Below are 20,485 nucleotides of genomic sequence, written 5' to 3' on the forward strand. Positions count from 1 at the left end.
GGCACATGCCTGGGTTGCAGGCCAGGTCCCCAGTAGGGGACCCATGAGAGGCAACCATACATTGGTGTTTCTCTCCCTCTCTCCTTCCCTTTCCCTCTAAAGATAAATAAATAAAATATTTTTAAAAATTCAAAAACTCTTTAAAAAAAGAAAATTGAAGTTCAGTAAGTAGCAGAATCTGGGTTTCAATTCATGTCTGTTGGACTCTAATCCCCTTTCTGTTACATCAATGTTTCTTCAACTGTGTTACACAGTCTTACAGACGTTACTTGAAGAAATGACCTGAGTTCAAAAAATTGCATAAATGCTGGGTTAAGTAAACAAAGATGAGAACTTCTCAGAGCCTTTAATATGTCATTGGGCATTTTAAATCTCCAAAGGTAGGGTGCTGTGTGCAATTCATCCAAATGTAGTGGGCCATGTAACTTTCTTTTCCTGTCCCAGCTCAGGTGCATTTCTCGGGAACTGGTGCTCCAGAGAGAACACGCTGAGAGAGCCTCAGTAGCACCATATTGACTTGTGTGATTCTACAGAGGGAAAACTAAAAGCCGGAGAGTTAAATAAGCTTGAACATAGTCTCACAGCGAGGTACATGCAGACCGAAAACTAGAATCAAAGACTCTCCAGTTCCAGGGCTCTCTATTAAGTGTCTCAGTGCTCGAGTAGATTTTCAGTAGCTGGGAAATGCTTTAGAACCATTTGCTGATATTTACTCGCCCACAAATTTATTAATGGTTCCCCAAGTCATTGAAAAATGGATACAATTCTTTTGGAAAGGCATTGGGCTACAAGTGTCATATGGTTTAAAATCACTTCTATTCTTCAACTCAGCCATCCCATTGTGTAGGATATATCTTCAATATGTAACTTAGAATACAGAAAACCTAGGTGCTCAATAATCTAATTGCTTGATATTGGGGCAGCGAAACAATGTGCAGCCATCATAAATAGTGTACATTTCTGCTGCACCATCAAGCGGAAAAACAGGATATAAAATGCAATACTCAAGATGACCTCAACTAGGCTATGAAAATAAAGAGTGACAGAAAGTAGGACAAAATATTAATGTTGATAGGAACTGGGGCATTTTTTACTTTATCTTTTCTATGTTCTCTTTAAGGAGAATGTACTACTTTTATAATCAGCAAAAAATAAACTACATTAAAAAATTCATTGGAGTGCTAAGAGAGAAGGCTGGTCATACTGCTGTTGGTTAGAAGGTTGGAGCCCTGAAATGATTTAATGAATGGTCCCGTGCCCCTTTTGTACGCTTGCTCCGGTGATAGCATTACTGTGTGTGCCTCTGTCTAGACAGCATGTCACAAAGCTTTTAAAACTGCAGCAACATAGCTCTGCTCTGTCTAGGCCTCTGCTTCCATCCATTAATACTGTTTCCTTCCATTTTGACATCATAATGCAGTCTCCGTGGGCTTACAATGACATTATCTTGACAATTCTACAGTGAGATGCAGAACTAATGCTGCAGACATTGCTCCCCAGCCTTCTCTCCCACCTTTTGACGACTAGAACCCTTGTCTTTCTCCGTGTTCCTACGCTTCAAACTTATATTATTGGGACAATTTATCAGCAAAATGACACCTGGACCAAACCTTGAGCCATTTGAATGTCTAGATTCCAGAATAATTAGATTCTAACTGAAAAATAGACTTAAGTAAATCTCGAAACAATGCAATCTATTTCTCCTAAATTGTTTTCATTCTTTCCCTTCTATCCTTTTCCTTTTCTTTCCTTCCTCCCCCTCTCCCCTTTTTAATTCTTCCTTTCCTCCTTTTTTTTTCATTTTTTCCTTTCCTAAATATTTACTGAGCACGTCACTTGGGTCTGGCACCATGATAGGTGCTGGGACTTCAGTAGCAAACACATAGACAGCACTTGCCTTCATCAAGCTTGCAATCTGATGGAGGAAACAGAAATTATACAAATATTACACGTGTGATAATTAAGTGTTGAGAAAATGCACAGAGCTTTACCAAAGCATGTGAAGTGAGGTATCTAACTAGTCTGGGTAGTGAGCAATGCTTCCCTAAGGAACCCGTGTTGGTGATGAGACTGAACGACGTCCAGGAGCTAACCAAGCACCGAGGGGGATAGTTGGGTTCATCCAGGACTGGCTTCTAAAGGTAGGTGTAGTCAAGGGAACAGTGGCGTCCAGGAATTGTAAGTCATGGAATAAAAACTAGTTATAAAGGAAAATAGAAAGATGATGTGTGCACTGACCAGCAGTGCCTGCGGCGTCATGGATGAGACATGAGACAGATTCACACGGACTACCGAGTCCTGTGGAGGAAAAGGGCCAGCAAGGCTACTCCCTCAAGGGGGGAGAGCCTCAGAATGGCCTCGCCACCCTCTCAAGGGGAGAGTGGCTTGGAGCGGCTGGGTAACTCTCTCAAAGGGAGAGAGAGCATGCTGACCCTTGCCTAGACAGGCTTTTATTGGGATTTTTGTACAGGAGTTCAGGTACTACTTATTAATCATTGTCAGGCAGTAAACAGTACATAGTATACAAAGAACCATTAAGGCTTCTTCTAAATCAGGGTCCGTCGGGTAAAAGGCTATAGAACTTTGGGAACTCTTCTTCTGCTCGGGTCCTTATCATCCAACTAAAAGCATTCACAAAGCAGGTCTCACAGGGTTTCACATATTCCTTCTCAGGGCTAATTACCCAGGGTCACTGCCATTCCCAACGCAAGGCTGCACTGGCCTCTGTCATCGTTTCCAGGCTTAAGTCAGGCAGAGGAGGCAGATAACCAAGGAATTCTCGGAGACTTCTCGAAGACAGACTGAGGACTCAGGCTTCGTCAAAGCCTGGGGGCGAGAGTCCATCACCCCCTTTCTCCATAGCCCTCCAAGTCCTTCCCTGGGGCCTCCGTGTGATCATGCCTGACTTAGGTGATTTCCCCCTTGGGGAATCTTACCTGTCATTGGCTAACTGATCAAGCATTCAAGGCCAGTTATGGAAAAAGGAGCAGAAGCTGTGCTCCTGCCAGGGAGATAAGCTTTGTCTCCTTACTGGCTTCTGGTTCAAGGGTTGCTCACTCAGCCTTAGCCATGGTGTCTTTCAGCTCCTGAAACCAAGCAGGGCGGTTCCCAACAAAAAGAAGGAGCTTAGGAGTCAAGAGAATGGAGACCCAAAGAACAAACAAAAGAGCAGTGGGAGTTCTCAAGTATGTAAGAGAGAACGTAAGAGGTGGTGGAGCCCAAGAGAACAAATTCTCAGATGACTCATGAATTAGTGATTTGCAGAAGACGCTGTCTCAGAAAGTGTGAAGGACCAGGATGTGACCATGGAAGACAGTGGAGAGAAAAAGAAAGGTCCCAGAAGAAGAGGAAAAACAACTGAGAGGCCAGCATGTCAGATGGCTCATTGACAGGGATGATGAGGGCTTCCAGTGCCCCAAAAGAAGTTGGAACAGAGAAGAATATTGCGAGTTGAGCCCTGAGGTTTTCTTCGAAGGGACAGTAGGGGTGGTCTCTGCTCACTAGCATCCTTCCATAGATCATGGTTTTCTCCAAGTGTGGTCTGTAGAGCTCAGAGTCCTTGAGATCTTTTCAGCTGGGGGGGGGGAGGGGCGGGGATCCTGTGAGTTCACAACAATTTCACAAAAACACTGACGTCCGACCTTTCACTGTGCTTCTGTTTGTGCTGATGGTGAACAAGCAATGGCAGGTCCGACAACTGTGGCTTTAGTGCAAGTCAAGGGAGCAGCACCAAGCTCGCAGGAAGGAAGTTGAGCTGTACTTGAGAAAGTCCCTTTTGAAACAGTGAAACCCATTGATTGTCTTAGGTCTCCATCTTTAAGCGCATGTTATTTAAATATCCCATGTTTCAAAACGGGAGGGACACGTGCAGACCTGCTGCTGCCCTGAAGCACGATGGCTGTCTTGTGAAAAAGCAGGCATTTGTGCTTCGAAGGAAAGCAGCCACCTTTTCCTGGGACATCGCGTTTACTCAGCAGAATAGCTGTCACACTGGTATTCAGGCCCAGATATTTGGCAGGCTTTGTCTCAAAAGTAAGCAGCGAGCCCATCACTTCAAGTAAATCAAATAATGCTATTGTTACCAAGGGTGGAAGTTGAGCCTTTAAGCAAATGTTAAGATTTTGAAACACATATCCACTAGTATGAGCTTGAGAACATCATTGGCAATCTTAAAAATGTGTCTTTTTATATCGCATAATAATGTATTAATATTTTAAAAATATGTATAATTAGTGAATCATTAGTTTTCAAGTTTCCAAGTGCCCAATGATACAAAAATCATGCATGGGTATTAGATGCATTCAAAGTGTACACAGACTAATGGGTTTAATGTAACAGAGTCCAATAAAATTCACTGATAAGTTTTCAGGTTCCACATTGCTACTAACATTTAAGAATTACTCCTTGCTGTTCATCTTGAGTAGCTGCTCTGGTAGAAGTAGCATGAGATCGGGAGCACTCTTTTTGTTCCTATAGTAGGGAGGTAGTTGTTCCATTCATTATAGCAGAGGCTGCCTGGTTCTCAGAGGTGGGGCAATTCTGGTTGTGACAGACAACCTTTCGACTTTGCCCAGTGGACTGACCAGGCTTTGAAGCTACGGGAGCAAGTGGTGATGCTATGGAAAGAGGCTCAGGCTTGGAGCCAGGATGACAGGATGAGGAACAGGAAATGGGCTTTGCCGTCAAGCCAACTGGTTCAAGTTCTGCCTTTGTCACCCCTGGGCTATGACTTCAGGGGTTCCTTAGCTTTTAAGAACCTCGATTCTCTTATATGCAAAATAAGGCTGATAATATTTACCTCCTGGGATCATATAGAGATTGAATGAGATGATCCATGTAATGTTTTAGCATGTAATAATGAAAGCCAACCTTTAATAAACACTTCATACATATTTAATGTACTTTCAGTAACCCTATTAGGTAATATTACGTTGAACACAGTTCTACTGTTGGGAGAGCTGTAGCTCACAGAAGTGAGATATCTGGCAAAGTTTTCAAAGTCAGCAGGTAGCGAAAATTCAAACTCAGTCCTCTCATCCCAGGCCTTGTGTTTCTAACTATTGGACTTTCTGCTACTCTGACTCTTCAAAAACCTTCGCTTCCTCAGTGCTCGTCACTCTAAAAGTAGGATTCACATAAAATTAAAAGCGAGCTTTTATAGAAACCCTCTAGCATCATACCTGCATACAACAGGAGCATGATAAAATGTTCAGTCTTCCTTTTCAAAAGTGTGATTGACTGGAAGGGACACATGCACAGATTTTTCCTTGGCTTAAACTTTACATCTCCAAACTGATGCCAGGAGAGGAAAGGAGTTCTGGAGATCAACGGTGGCGATGGCGGCAGAATGCTACGGGTGTTTCTAATGGCACTGAGCCACACATTTTAAACATGGTTAAGATGGTAAATTTTATATTATTTGTACTTTACCACAATGAAAGAAATTGGAAAGGAAGAAAGGGCAATAGGCCACATGTTTTTATTTTAAAAACAGCCCATGTCATTCATAACAAGGAAGATAAAGTCATTCAAGTGTTGGAAGTACCCTCAGAACCAAACCTTTCAAGTAAGAGTAACAGCAGCTGTGGACACGCCCTTCCTCTGCCTGCTCTCTCTCCACTCCCACCTCCGGAAAACTTGAAGGTTAAAGGAACAGTTTATAATACTGTGTCGAGTTCTGCTGCTATATGTGGGTACCCAGATGCCCAAATCAATGGGCAAACTTTAAAACATAGAAAATTCAACCCATGTTCAGCTATTAAAAAAAAGGAAATCCTTCCATTTGTGACACCATGGATGGACCTGGAGGACATTATGCTATGTGATTAAAGCCTGACAAAGAGAATACCATACGATCTCTTTTATACATGGAATTTAAAAAGAGTTGAGGTCACAGAACCAGAAAGTAGGCAACAGCAGGTGGTTACCAGGGGCCGAGGAGGGGAAGGTAGGGAGGAGCTGGTCAGAGAGTACAAACGTTCAGTCATAGGATGAGTAAGTTCTGGGTGCAAAGCACAGTGTGGTGACAGTAGTTAATAAAGCTGCTTTGTGTACTCGAAATTTGCCCTAAGAGTAGATACTGTGTTCTCGCCCTCTCCAAAAAAGGGAAGTGTAGGGAAGGGATGTGTTGATGAGCTTCATGGTGGTAATTATTTCACAATGTATATGTATATCAAGCCCTGACATTGTATACCTGAGTATAAGTAATTTTTTCCAATTATATCTCAGCAAAACTAGGAAACATTCAGCATCTGTTTTCATATTAAGAGAGCTTTTTTGCATTTTTAATGTGAAAAATAAAAATTGTCATAATAAAAATGTTTTTTTTAAATCTGCATCTGAATCCTGGCTTCTTTTTTTTTTTTAGATTTTATTTATTTATCTTTATAGGGGAAGGGAAGGAGAGAGGGAGAGAAATATCACTGTATGGTTGCTTCTGGTGCATCCCCTGCTGGGAACTGGCCACTGCTGGGAACTGGCCTGAAACCCACGAATGTGCCCTGACTGGGAACCGAACTGCGATCGTCTGGTTCGCAGACCCACGCTCCATCCACTAAGCTACACCAGCCAGGGTAAAAATGTTCTAAATTGAAGCAGGGGTCTTTCTTCCCTTCAGCAGAGTGAGCCGGGCTGCTGAGACCTCCACGCCTGCAGCAGTTAACTGCCAGCTGAGCAGCTGGTCAGGGTGGACAGGTTGTTTTCCATGCCAGGACAGAAAGGTAAGTCATGCTGACCAGTTCGGGGGCATTTAATGTTTGAGTTGTGTCCTGGGCATTCCAATGGAGATAAGCAGCCAGGTCTATAATTCTGAAGGTCTGGGGAGAAATTGGGTCTAGACATAGGTACTCAGAAGCCTTGGATAGTAGAACTTTTCTCTGCCTCTCCTGATTTTGTTTGGAAGGCATCATTAGGTGAGGCTGCAAAAGATGTGTATGTTATGGCGTACATGCAGATAAGCAGTTATTTGGACAGGGGCACGCTGATCTCAGATGGCTTCTCTGGGTCCTGGCCAATCTATTGCCTTCTGGTGTGGGTCATCTGGAGGGGCCAATGGAGGAATACCAACACGCCCAGCTGTCCGTGACCTACGGTGAGCTGAAATAAACCAGAGCATGCCACAGAGGGTTTTCCCAAGGACTCCACTTTTATGCATTGAAAAGGCTGACACACCCAGTGAACAGATGTGATTCTATTTGCATGTCTAAGTGTTTTTGAGTGGTCGGCGATGGTGGGTAAACTCAGTGGTATACCAAGGGAAGGCAGATGCTGGGAGCACTTCTCAACACCTTCCTTCCTTCTGGCAGGAAGGAATATTAAAAGTCTGACTTTGTTCAGAATCCCTGGCTCATGGTGATGATAAAATGCAGACTAGCTTCTATTCTGTTTTATTAGTTTTTCAGCCTTCTACAGACAACTCATGCCTTTGCTGGATGCGCTCAGGATGGGATGCACCCAGGACCCTGCTCCCGCACACCTGCACACCACTGCTTGAACCTCATCTAACTGACACTCTACTGCCAAGTGTAAATGTTTAGGCTCCAATTTTACAGCTTAGATTCTGTCTTTGCATCTTATTTGCTGTGTTACTTTGGGCATATTTTTTAACTTCTCTCTGTCTTCCTTTCCTTATCTATAAGTGAGAAAAGTAACAATGCTTACGTCATAGAGTTATTATAAGCATTAAATAATGCATGCAAAGTGCTTTTCATAGCATCTGGCACATGTTAGCTGTTTTTACAGCTTCTCTCTGTGCCTGCTTATTCAACTCCTTGTTCACGGCTTGAGTCAGACCCTGTCCTTCTCTTACATGAGCTTTTGCTGATTTGGCTGATGGTCTTCCTTACTCCAAACCCACTCTTCAACTAGATGTGAAAATGCTTGTGAGCGAGCTGTTTAAAACCACAGCGTGATGGAAAGACAATGTGGACCTAGTTTATTCAACATCAAAGCCTGAACTTCATTGTGCTACCTCTCCCATCTTGGAGATACGCTGAAAACTCCTAGACTGTCCTCCAAATGCTCATTTGCTTTGAGATCCTGTATTCATTCTCTGGGTCTGCTGTAACAAATTGCCACAAATAACAGAAACCCATTCTTTCCTGGTTCTGGAGACCAGGCACCTGAAACTTTGTCGGCAAGTTCACACTCCCTCTGGAGGCTCCAGGGGAGAGGCTGTCTCTTGACTTCTCGAGTTTCTGGTGGCTGTGGGCAATCCTTGACATGCGGCTGCATCACTCCAGTCTCTGCCTCTGCAGCCGCATTGCCTCCTGGGTCTCCTTTCTGCATCTGTGTGTGATCGCCCTCTGCCTTCCTCCTGTCAGGCCACTGTGAAGCCATGCCAGGCTTACCAGGGTACTTCAGAGCAATCTCATCTCCAAAACCTGAATAGTGTTTGCAAAGACCCTTTTCCAAACGAAGTAGCATTTACGACTTTCAAGGGTCAGGACTTGATTTCTTTGTATGGCCGTTGGTTAACTTACTACATATCCCAAGCTGCATTTTTTTTTACACATGTTGCAGTTTAGATGATATACAGCACAGATGAATAACTTATAGGTTAAATCAGAATTGAATGACTTCCTTAAGTAACTCTTCAAATAATTAAATCCTGTTATTTAAGTAAAAGACACTCTCGTTTCCCTTTATTAATATGTTTCTTCCTCTCAAAACCACACAAAGATGTGCGTTTCTGGAAAGAAACATGATCTACTAGCTAAAAAAAGAAAATTATGTCTTAATGATACAAACCACAGGCCACAGCACGAAGTCCCTCAGGGAATGTCTGTACCAGCCTTTCTGCAACACAATGTCTTCATTATTTGATAACAACCCAGAAATTAGGGAGCGGGTGGGAACTAACCTCATATTTGCATCATTATTCCCAGTAAGGAACCATAGGAAGGATAACAATGGCATTGGCAATCACTATTTATTAAATCATTTTTACATACCAGGCACTGTGCTAATGCTTTAAATAAAATTGTCTTTTTTGACTTCCACAGCCAGCCGTATGTGGTAGACACCATCATGCCCTTTGCTTGGGTTGCCCATTAAGAAAGTGGCAGAGCCTTGAAATAAAACTTGACCAGTGTGATTCTAAAATGCCCATGCGCCTGACCACTTCACTCTACAGCCACTCCCTGAACTGTGTGGAGAGTGAAAATGATATTAGAAGTCACCTAATCCAGTTCCCACTCAGTCATAAATCCTTCTGGAGTTGCCCAAGAGTTGGCTACGAGGAAGATGACGATGTTGATAAGTATGATTGCTGACTGCGTGCTGGCAACCAGGCCCAGTGCTAATTTTCTTTACACGTATTGTCACTAATCTCCACAATGCTCATTTTACAGATGAGAAGACTGAGGGTCAGAGACATTAAGCAATTTACTCAGTAACACATATATAGTAAATGGTAGAACTGGAATTCCAACTGAGTTTTAAAATGGGATTGATAATAATACATAACCTCCCAAACGTGTAAGGATTAAGTGAGACAAAGACTGTGAAGTGTTTGGCCACTAATATGCACTCAATATGCGGTAGCTACCAGCACCATTTTTATCATGCAAGCCTGAAAACACTGGTGAACCTTTTAAAGAGTCCAAAAGAGACTTGGCTATAAGTTGGTTTGCTGAGCGCTCCTTTATTTACTGCGTTGTGGGGCAAGATGGAAAATGAAAATATCCTCATATCTCCAAATTGATCACTAACCATAATCCTTTCACAGAGTTCACTCATCTCTTGCTGCTATTGTTAACTGAAAGGCAGGGAAGGCGGATGGGGGGTGTGATCTGTCTCTTGCCGCTGCCTCTGCCTCTCTGCTAATGAGTAGTTAAGTAGGCAGAGTGGGCAAGAGGAAAGAGATGCGGAGCTGCGCTGCTCCACACCGACCGCCAATCACCGGGGAAAGACTGCATGATAAAAACGATGATGTAGAAACCACTTCTGTTTACTGAGCACCAGTGATATGCCAGGCCCAGGACTGGGTGCTTCCTCATACATTCTCTCACTTAGTTCTCAGAAATCCCTTTCAAGGTAAGGTGTCATTACACCCACTTTCCACGTTAGAAACCAGAAGTTCAGAGACGTAAATGACTTGCTCAGGGTCGGTTGGTAAATGAATCTGGGATCTGAACCTCAGTCAGTCTAATTCTCACGCCCAGGATCTCTCAGATGTAGGACACAGTAAAAGGACTTTTGGTATCATTATTAGTAAAGTCAACTAGGTCGACCGTCTCATCTTATAGACTGGAAACTGAGGCACAGAGTATCAAGCACTGATACTTTACACAGCAAGCAAGAAATAGATTCTGGTCAGGAACCCATGTCTTGCCACTCAAATCACTGCCTTTCTACTTACTAACATTCTTGAAGGAGAGGTCTGAGTAGCTGATTCAAGGTCAGAGGCAGCAGAAAACTTGGGGCTCTGCATTGCCTTTTTGAACATTTTGTATGGAACTCTCCACACAGCCTGTTTTGTATTGTTATGTATTTTACGTCCTTAGTTAGACTCCGAGCTTCTTGAAGGCAGGAACGGGAAGGCAGGGATGTGCTGCTTTCTCCTTCTACAGTGTCAGGAAATCATAGAGCTCTAAGATTGGTGTGCAGTTTGGTTTTTTCTGTCCTTCTTTCAATAAGCATTATTCTCCTGCAGTCAAAGCCGGACCTCAGACCTCGGATGATGTCTTCGGAGCTCTCTTTGTCTGTCTCTTGCATGGGCTCTTTCTACACAGTACGCAAGATGACCACTTGACACCCACAATTCCCAGTAACTTCAGTAAAAAGAAATGGTCGTTTCCAATAGTTCTGAAAGAAAATCCTCAGCAGGGCTCCGATTGCCTTAAGGTTGAGCCCTGAACCAATCCTTGAATCAATCATTGTAACTTGTCAGGTATGGTGCTCAGGTTGCCCTGCCTGGTTCATACCCAGACATCCCTATGACTGAGGGAAAGAGGTTATCCACTGAACCATATGAGCTATATCTCAAGGAAAGAGGATGCCATGACCAGAAGAAATGCTGCAAAGGAAAAGCAGCAAACATCTAGAAGTGCCTCCTGCATACCTGACTATGCATCAAAGGGTCAAGTGTACAAAGCCAAATAAGACATGCCCCGCCTTTCTCCACCCTTGCTTCCATATGCAAATTGTTTCTAAACTAGTGAGAAAGATAAACAAACAAGTGGACAATTAACCACAACTTTATATGACAAGATTTAAGAAGAGAGGGCTACATAGGGAACTGTGCAATGTTACTTAGTTAGGAGAAGCTGTCAGATGAGCTAAGCCACAGATCTTGAAAGATGAGTAGGAACTAACCAGGTGAGAAAGGGGGGAAAGAGGTTCTTCCTAGCAAATAGGAAGACCCTAGAAATATCTCGTTCAAGCCTTTCATTTGTGCTTGGAGGCCTTATTCAATATTCCAGCTGGTGATTGTGCCACCTCTGGTTGAACATCACTTTTTATGAACACTGATTTCTTCTTTAAAAGACAGCCTTTTAGGCAGCTTTCAATTATTAGACAGTTATTCCTTATGCTGAGCTGAGACCTGCCTGCACCACTCTTGGTTGATTGATAGACAATGTGTCTGGTTCAAAATCTGATTTAGTACCGATACCGGAGCCTGCTGCAGCCAAACAAGTTTGGGGGAGCCATCTGCAGTGGTGATGTCTGGGGTGAAATGAGCTGTCACAGTTCCACAGCTTGTGTAAGGCAAGCACAGTGCGGACAGGATTTCCAGTGCAAAGAGACAGGTGAGTAGCATTCCAGCGGGATAACAGATGTGCTTGTCAAACTTAACATGCAAAACACTTTCCTCGGGAGCTTGTTAAAAGGCAGACTCCTGAGCTTGTACCCTGGAAATTGTCATTCTGCCGGTTTAAGAGGGGGCCCAGAAGTCTGCATTTTAAGCCAAGCAATTTTAAAGTAAGTTTGCAGGAAAATCTGTTGATTCATTTAGAAAAAATAGAATTCACCCATTCATCCTTTTATTGACTTAATATTAATTAGGCACATATTATGTGCCAGGAATTATGACCTGCTACTGGTACAGAGAAGAAAAAATAATGTGCCCTACCTCAGGGTACTCCCAGGTGTCTCTGGGAGAGAGACCTACAAGGAGCCAACAGTAGGTGTGGTAAACAGTGAATGGGCATTAGGACACGGTTGAGTAGGACCCTCTAGCAGGGGGTACATGAATCTGCTTTGGGGGGTCAGAGAAGTCTTCAGAATGATACCTGAACTGAGACTTAGAAAACAAAGAAGAGTTCCTGGGAAATGGAATGTGCAAAAGCACAGGGATTTAGGGGCTTGCCACCAGTTCAAACAGTTGCAGGTTGAGCCCTTGAGAAGAGAGGCATTGGGTGGGCCAAGCAGGTAACCCGGGGCCCAGACTATAGCCCTTTGAGGAGAAATGGGGAGTCACTGCAGGATAAAGATCATGGGGATGACAGGGCCAGATTGGGGTTTTAGAAAGATCACTGGGGCTGTAAGGTAGAGGCTAGATTTTCGAAGGGAGCCTGGATCATGGCCTGACTGGGGGGCTGTGGGTGGGAGACAGCGAGGCTGTAAGGAGGGCAGAGGCAGGGAGGGTGCAAAGAGGATGAAATAGATTGGAGAGAGCTGAGGGGAGATTTAGGGGCGATAATATGTGCAACGGACTTGGAGACCACCGATGCGGGTCATGAGGGAGGGGAGGCTCCAGGAGCACCCACAGCCCCTCCTCTCTCAGGTCGCTGCCTGAAACGCCACCTCGTGTGTAACGGGGACCAGGACTGCTCCGACGGCTCAGACGAGGAGAACTGTGACGATGTCAGGGTCCCTGAAAACGACTGCAGCCTGTATGACCCTATTCCAGGATCTGAGAGGGCAGCTCTTGGGTGAGTTGCTGCCTTCTGGCCATTTGGGGGCACGGAATGATTTATCTTCAATCGTGAAAATCAGTTTTGGAGACAGAAGAGGGTCTTTTTGGAGGGTCTTATAGAGTACTTCCTATGAGGCAGTTGTCACTGTCCGTCTAAGGGGGCGTCCTCGTCCAAGTGGGCTGTAAAAAATACCGCATACCAGGTGGCTTACCAACCACAGAAATGTATGTACTTCTCACAGATCTGGAGGACGGAAGTCCAAGTCAGAGTGGCAGCACAGTCAGGTGAGGGCCCTCTTTCAAGTCTTGTATCCTCACATACTGGAAGGGACTAGAGAGCTCTGTGGGATCTTATTTATAAGGGCACTAATACCATTCATGAAAGCTATAGCTTTATGATCTAAGCACCTCCGAAGGTCCCCTCCTAATACCATCCCAGTGGGGATTAGGGCTTTAACACAAGAAATTTGGCGAGGGTGGGGCGGGGACACAAACATTCAGTCCATAACAGTGGGCTTGCCCAGCCCTGCCTACATGGTACTCTTGTTTCCCATTTTCCCCTCCACGTCTACCCAGGTGTCCTCCTCTCCTTTCTCCTCTGTCCACTCTACCGCCCACTCCTGTCACACCCATTCCATTGCCAAGGCCCATCTCAGAAGCCATGTCTTCCACGAATGCTCCCCGGATGTCTCAGGAAGATAGCTCTTCTCTGACCCAAGTGCACTCCTCAGGAGCCCTGTCGACATTCTGCTTTGGACTGTAGGTGCTGGTACAAGCAGGACTAACAGGATGACACAGTGCAAAGGAAATGCACTCGGGGTGACATGGGAGGGGCTTGACTCTCTACCAGCACTTGCTCACACCTCCTGGCCATAAAGTCTTTATCTGCTGAGACCCAGTCAACCTTGATTCTAGCTTTATCCTGTGCATTCTGCTCACGTTCAGTTCCTTGAATGCATCACACTCTTTATTCTGAAATTTAGTAAGTTTAACTCTTTCTTTCCGAAATGTCCTTCCCCATATTTCTAGCCTGCCTAATTTATTTCTTTTTAAAAAGATTTTACTTATTTATTTTAGGCAGAAGAGAAGGAAGGGAGAAAGAAGAGAGAAACATCCATGTGTGATTGCCTCTCATGTGCCCCCTACTGGGGACCTGGCCTGCAACCCAGGCATGTGCCCTGACTGGGAATTGAACTGGCAACATTTTGGTTTGTAGGCCAGTGCCCAATCCACTGAGCCACACCAGCCAGGGTAATCTAATTTCTTACCTAGTGTTACAGACTGACTTTTGTCCCCCTGAAATTCGTACCATGAAGCCCTAACCTCTGTGTGACTATATTTGGAGACACTGCCTTTCGGAGAGGTCGGTCAGGCTAAGCGAGGTCATAGGGCGGGGCCATCTAATAGGACTCAAGTCCTTATCAGAGAAAGAGACCCAGAGATCGGTCTCACAACATGCAGAGAAGAGGCCCCGTGAGGATGCTGAAAAGGTGGCCACCTGCAACCCAGGAAGAGGCCTCGCCACAAACCAGTCCTTTCAGTGCTTTGATCTTGGACTTCCAACCTCCTGAACTGTGAGAAAACAAATGTTTATTCTTTGAGTCCCCCACTTTGTGGCACTTTTTACAGCCCAAGCTAACGAAGACACCCATGCATCACCTGCTCCACATACTCTTCTGGCTTAATCCTCTCCCGTTGCTCCCAGAGTTCCTTGTGTGTCCTGCCCTTCCAGCACTTATCCAGCCTGGGACATCTGTTACAATGTCCTTCTGCCTCTGAAAGTAACTCCCATCACCTCCGCTTCTCTAGCACCCGCCTCCTAGTGACACTCAGTATTGTTAGTTTGCTATTTGTATTTTCAGATACAAGGGGACAAGATCCAAGCACTTTGTATTTGTCTTGGATCTTGCCCCTTAACTTGAACATAAACTTTTTTTTAACCACGTGAGCCCTGATGTCCGAGCTTTTCCCATAATAGCCGCTCACTGAGTATTGGTTGAATCAGAACAAATCAATATGATCAACTTGATCTTCACAGATGTGGAAATGGAGAAACATGGTAATCATCACAGAGTGACTGGCCACTTTGCAGCCCAGTCAGGGTCAGGGGAGGGTGCTGTGAAGTGCAGCTCTCGTTCATTAGGGCCGAATGGTCCTAATACCTCAGCCCCCCACCAGATAGGGTAGAATCCTGTAAGCGCATGTAGGCACACACTCATGAAAGAACTATAAAATTCCATTTTCTTTCAGACTAACGGTATTAGTTTGCTCAGGCTGCCATGAAGTACCGCACACTGGGCGGCTTAAGCAACAGAAATTTATTTTCTTACAGGTTTGAAGGCTCAGAGTCTGGGATCAGGTGTGAGCAGGGTTGTTTTCTGTGAGGCCTCTCTCTCTGGCGTATAGATAACCACGTTCTCTCTGCGTGTCCACATGCTCTTCCCTCTGGATGCGTCTGGGTCCAATTTCCCCCTTTTTATTAGATGACAGCCCTCCCTACTGACCTCATTTTAACTTAACTGCTTCTGTAAAGACTCTACCACCAAAATGCAGTGAAGTTCTGAGGTTTTGGGGGATCAGGATTTCAACATAGGAATGTTAGGGGCAATGCAATTCAGTCCTTTACACCAATAAAACGTGGTTAATGTAGATTTTGAAAGTGACTGTAGGATGAAGAGAGAAATATAAAATATTGAGGTTTGACTTGAAAAAGAATTACCTTCTTATTGGCAGAAAGATCACAGGCCATGATCTGGTCTGACAGGATTCAGTCAGGAGCATTTCAAAGTCCTGAACGGGCTTCACCCACACCAGGCACTCAAACTGGTGGCATGGCTCCATCCCCACTCCCAACAGCGGGCATCCCGATGGTTTTCCTGTTCAAGATCTTGGATGCCTTTCCTGACGTTTTTTCTAACTAAAGCCTTTCCTAGACTTTAATTTTTATTTATTGTTACAGAAGTCACACATGTTTGAGGTAACAACCGAAAGTCTTCCTTCACCCTCCCGGGCCTGCACCCACCCGGTCACCCTCTCTCACAGCCCTCCCTAGAGCTGGCCCCTGTTAACGGTGCAGGGTAGGCATGTCCAGGTCATGCAGAAATGCGCTGACGATACACACTGTTTGGAAAATATGCCTGTTATATGTTTTGTGCATTCCAGACATAGGTATAGTTTTCATGAATATAATCATACCATATATAATCTATAACTTGCCTTTCTCACTTCATAATACATTTTAAAGATTTCCCCCTACTTTCATTGTCTCTTTCTAAGCACTATAATGTTCCATAGCAGCAAACTATGGCCTGAAGGCCAATTTCAGCCTGGTGTCTGTTTTTGGAGCACCGCTTTTGCCCTTCAATGGCAGCACGGAGTAGTTGCTGCAGAGACCTGCAGTCTGCCAGGCCTAAAATATGTACTATCTGGCTCTCTGCTAAAAAATGTCAACTCTTCCTATAGTATAGTTATATGATAGCTTATTTAACTACTTCCTACTGAAAGATAATTAGATTATTTCCCATTTTTCTCTAATAAACAAACACTGCAATGCATATCCTTATACACATTTTTATAAAGATTTTATTTATTTTTAGAGAGAGGGGAAGGGAGGGAGAGAGGAAGAGAAACATCAATGTGTGGTTGCCTCTAGTGCACCCTGTACTGGGGACCTGGCGTGCAACCCAGGCATGTGCCCTGCCTGGGAACTGAACCAGTGACACTTTGGTTTGCAGGCCCATGCTCAATCCACTAAGCTATACCAGCCAGGGCTCATACACATATTTTTGTATTCTTATGTGAGTATTTCTGCCCAGATTTCCAAAAAGTGGAATTTCTTGACTATGTCTTTTTCTTTTCACTGCTACTTTTGCAACCTCATTTCCAAAATTGATGTAGGCTTAGGGGTTACAGCACAGTCTTAGGGCTTATTATTCCTTTGAATTTTTGTTGGCCCTATTAAAGGGCTTGTATTTATAAGCTTCAGGCAGAAATATGTTCAGTAGGGGAAAGGTAGAAACTGCAGGGTGAAGTAAAGGGAGAACACCCAGATTTGTGTCCTCCTATGAAGAAACTCTATGAAGAAAAGTCTAGTCGTGATTACAAACAACTTACTTCATCTTTCTGTGCTTCGATTTCTGCACTTGCAAAGCTGTCAAGAGGTTGAAAGCTCATGTATGCTCAGTGGCTGGTAGAGTGTACATTCAGTTCATTGGAGCTATTATTACATTGCTTCCACTAACATGAAGACAGAGATTAAGAAAGGAAGAGAAGAAGGTTAACTTCCATTTAATTTTTGCTGTATGGCAGGTGCTCTATAACTGTCCATTTATTCCTTGAGCAGGTTTTATTCAGTCTTTACCTTGCTCATCTCACTGCCTTTGTGACTTTCTACGGAGGTAAAAACAAATGTGACAAGACAATCACTGAGTGCCGTTGGACCACAGAGGAGTGATGACTCTCTGTGCAAGATAATCAAAGAATGCCTTACAGAGGAGGCAACATCTGAGTTGGGTCTTTAAGGCTGAAGAGGAGTTGGACAGACAGAAACAGACAATCATTTTATTAGATAACACAAAAGGCTTTGATTGTCACGTCTGGGAACACCTAGCCAACTCGGAATGTTTTTGTTCAGTTAACTTTCTCTTTTAGATCATTAAAGCTGCATTTCATCTGTTTGACATTATCGTTACCCAAATATGGTAAAACCATCCATAGCCTAAAATACAAAATAGTACTTGAGCAGATAGACTTGAACTTCCCCAGAGAGGGGAGCCTGGGAAAATAGCCCTGGAATGGTATTAGGCCTGGGAAAAAGAGTAACTGTGGAGTGACCAGTATGTGCTCTCAGTGTTCCTTCCGTTTTACTCTACCACTTTCCTTTAGATTTCACAAAAACCATGAGAGGCAGTTTTATTCATGTCTGGTTTTCAAAAGAGGAAAATGACCTTCAGGAAGATTCTAGAATGTGCCCCAAATCACACTGCTAGTAAAGGACAGAGTTGGAAATTACACAGGGGTCTCCCCAACTTTCAAAGGGCGCACACTCTGACATTCATGCTGCGTGAAGACAATGATCTCTCTGAGGATTACATTCTCAGCTGAGCACTCTGACTTACACCCAGTATTTCACACCTGCTTTTCTTAAAATCAGCAAATCTCTTTTCTGAAAACACTAGCAGCAACATTTATTTAGTACTTCATATATGCTAAAAACTCTTAGGATTCCTGTATATGTGGCATATTATTCCTTTGAATTTATTCCTTTGGATTCATAGAGTTAATGTTTAATTCTATGAGGGCAATCGTATTAACTGCTTTTTACAAATGACTAACCTGAGGCACAGAGAGGTTTGATGATCTGCCCAATGTCACACAGCCAGATGTGGCAGAGATAAGGAACTGGACCAGACTCTCTGGTTCCTGTGTTTGGACTTCTGATAATTGTGCATATCTCTCTTTCACTTACTCAGTAAGCACCTAGGGGTGTCTCCTGGGTGGGAGCACTGTTCTAGATGCCGAGTGGGACTGTCTGGCTGCTTTGGTTAGAGAGAATCTAAGGGCCCAGGTCTTGCTTGCTTGGTCTCCCCTGGTTACCCAAAGTGACCTTGAAAGTACTTCAAGGGTTCCATGGAACATGGTTTGAGAAACCACTGCTCAGACTTCCAGCTCCGTTTTCCAGGGAATACCTTGTGCTGTCTTTGCCCTTTTAGTGCTCTCGTAAAAGCATCCTGCCTTTTCAATCTAGGTATAATATCCTGACCCAGAGAGAAACTCAGAGTGTGTACGATGCCACATATTACGGGGGTCGGTGTGAGACGGTGTACAATGGGGAGTGGAGGGAACTTCGATACGACCCCGCCTGCGAGCGTCTGTACTATGGCGACGATGAGAAGTACTTCCGGAAACCCTACAACTTCCTCATGTACCGCTTTGAAGTGAGTCTCCACGGGGACACACAGGCCACGGTGGGCGGGGCGGGGGGGGGCGGAAAGGAGAGGCATGTTGGTGGAGACAGACGCCTTGCTTGGAAGCTCTCGTAGAGCCGGCTGGGGGCTGAAGGCCCCTTCCCGCCTGCCCCTGCATGCTCAGTGCTAAATGAGGCCGAGAGGCCGGGCGAGGCTGGGGACAGATGTGAGGTGCACGCGACCACCCCGCCTGCTGCATGTTGGCTGCGTACCCAAATCGATAAAGTAGACTTGGGGCCCATTATTTGGGTTGCTAGTCAGAAGACCTCCTTCCAAGTTGTGGACCTGTTAGAATATAAGGAGTTTCAGCCCTCCGTACCAGCAGGCGCTGCATCCGTGGATTCAACCAAACATGGGTCAAAAATATTCAAAAACATAAATGTGACATCGTTGCTGACATGTACTATGAGGTTAGGCTATCTATGGTGGTTGCATTTGTACAGAACATGGACAGACTTTTTAAAATTCTTGTCATCATTCTAAACAATACAGTATAACAACCATTTATATAGCCTTTAAGTGGTACTGGGCGTTATAAGTTATCCACGGATGATTTAAAGTATACGGGAGATTGGACATGTGTAGGTTTCATGCAAATACTATGCCATTATACAAGGGACTTGAGCATCTGTGGGTTTTGGTATCCGTGGGTATCCTGGAACCACCCCCGACAGACACCAAGGGGAAAATGTGTAAAAGATCGTGAGCAGTCCATTGCCCCTCCCTGGGCCCAGTTTCCTGTTGTAAAGCAGAGGCAGGGCAGGAGGTGGCTGGACAGGAAAAATGCTCATGCACTGCCGATGATCTGAGATGCTCTCCATCACTAAAATTCCTTGGTGTCCTGGCCGCTTGGAGCAGCACATAGGCCGGGATCAGCTCCAGAGGCTGCTCCTGACCATTCATTCATTTCCTCAAGCTTCACCCTCAGGATGAGACGTCTACCCAGCCAACTTCATCAGATGGTTACTATGTGCCAATTATCCTACTTGCATACACATTCTCCCAGGACAGCACAATGGGGTAGTTGTTATAGTTTTCCCGTTTTAGATGCTAAAACCCCAGAGTCTTAGAAGGATAAAGTGTCAGGCCTGAAGCTGTAGGTGGCAGAGATGAGATTGAAACGCAGACCTGTCGGAACTGAGCCTGGGAATGTGTCATTTAGAAGAGAGGATGAATCATACACATTATATCTATACACTTTCTATCTGTAGAGAGAGATGGTAGAATCCTAGGACTCTAACCAATTTTCAAGGCATATTCCCCACTCCTCCAAGTTTCTGAAGGGAAAAATGTTGACCCAGGATAAAGCCAGGCGAATGGAATCTGTGTTTAAGGAGTTGGCTTCCCCAACCCACTTCTACGTCTGCCATCAGGCCTAAGATACGCCAAGCTGGAAGACATGGATGACGCTATTTTTCTAAACTCGAGGATGCAGGGCGTCCAACCTGCAGTCCGCAGGCCAAGTGCTGCTCAAGGTGACTATGAATATGGCCCAACACAAAATCGTAAATTTACTTAAAACATTACGAGACTGTTTTGTGATTATGTATTGTAATGTATACAATGTGTGGTGCAAGACAACTCTTTTTCTTCCAATGTGGACCAAAGATACCAAAAGGTTGGACACCCCTGGAACTTAGGGCCTATGTATCAGGCAAGA

The 20,485-nt window shown here is 44.5% G+C and overlaps 1 protein-coding gene across 2 annotated transcripts in view; it reads left to right on the forward strand.

The window, feature by feature from the left end:
* The window catches only part of C8A (complement C8 alpha chain), a 56,259-nt gene that overhangs the window by 3,798 nt on the left and 31,976 nt on the right, over positions 1-20,485 (forward strand). The window contains exons 2-5 of one of the 2 annotated variants that reach the window (XM_037148530.2): positions 6,617-6,719; positions 11,606-11,750; positions 12,728-12,875; positions 18,606-18,795. In XM_037148530.2, coding sequence (XP_037004425.2) covers positions 6,617-6,719; positions 11,606-11,750; positions 12,728-12,875; positions 18,606-18,795 — 586 coding nt within the window. The remainder of the gene's footprint in view (positions 1-6,616; positions 6,720-11,605; positions 11,751-12,727; positions 12,876-18,605; positions 18,796-20,485) is intronic. The other variant, XM_037148531.2, reaches the window with a different exon arrangement.

The sequence above is a fragment of the Artibeus jamaicensis genome, unplaced genomic scaffold (genome assembly GCF_021234435.1).
Source record: "Artibeus jamaicensis isolate MK-2021 breed Jamaican fruit bat unplaced genomic scaffold, CSHL_Jam_final scaffold_1019, whole genome shotgun sequence".
In the NCBI taxonomy this organism is placed as follows: Eukaryota; Metazoa; Chordata; class Mammalia; order Chiroptera; family Phyllostomidae; genus Artibeus; species Artibeus jamaicensis.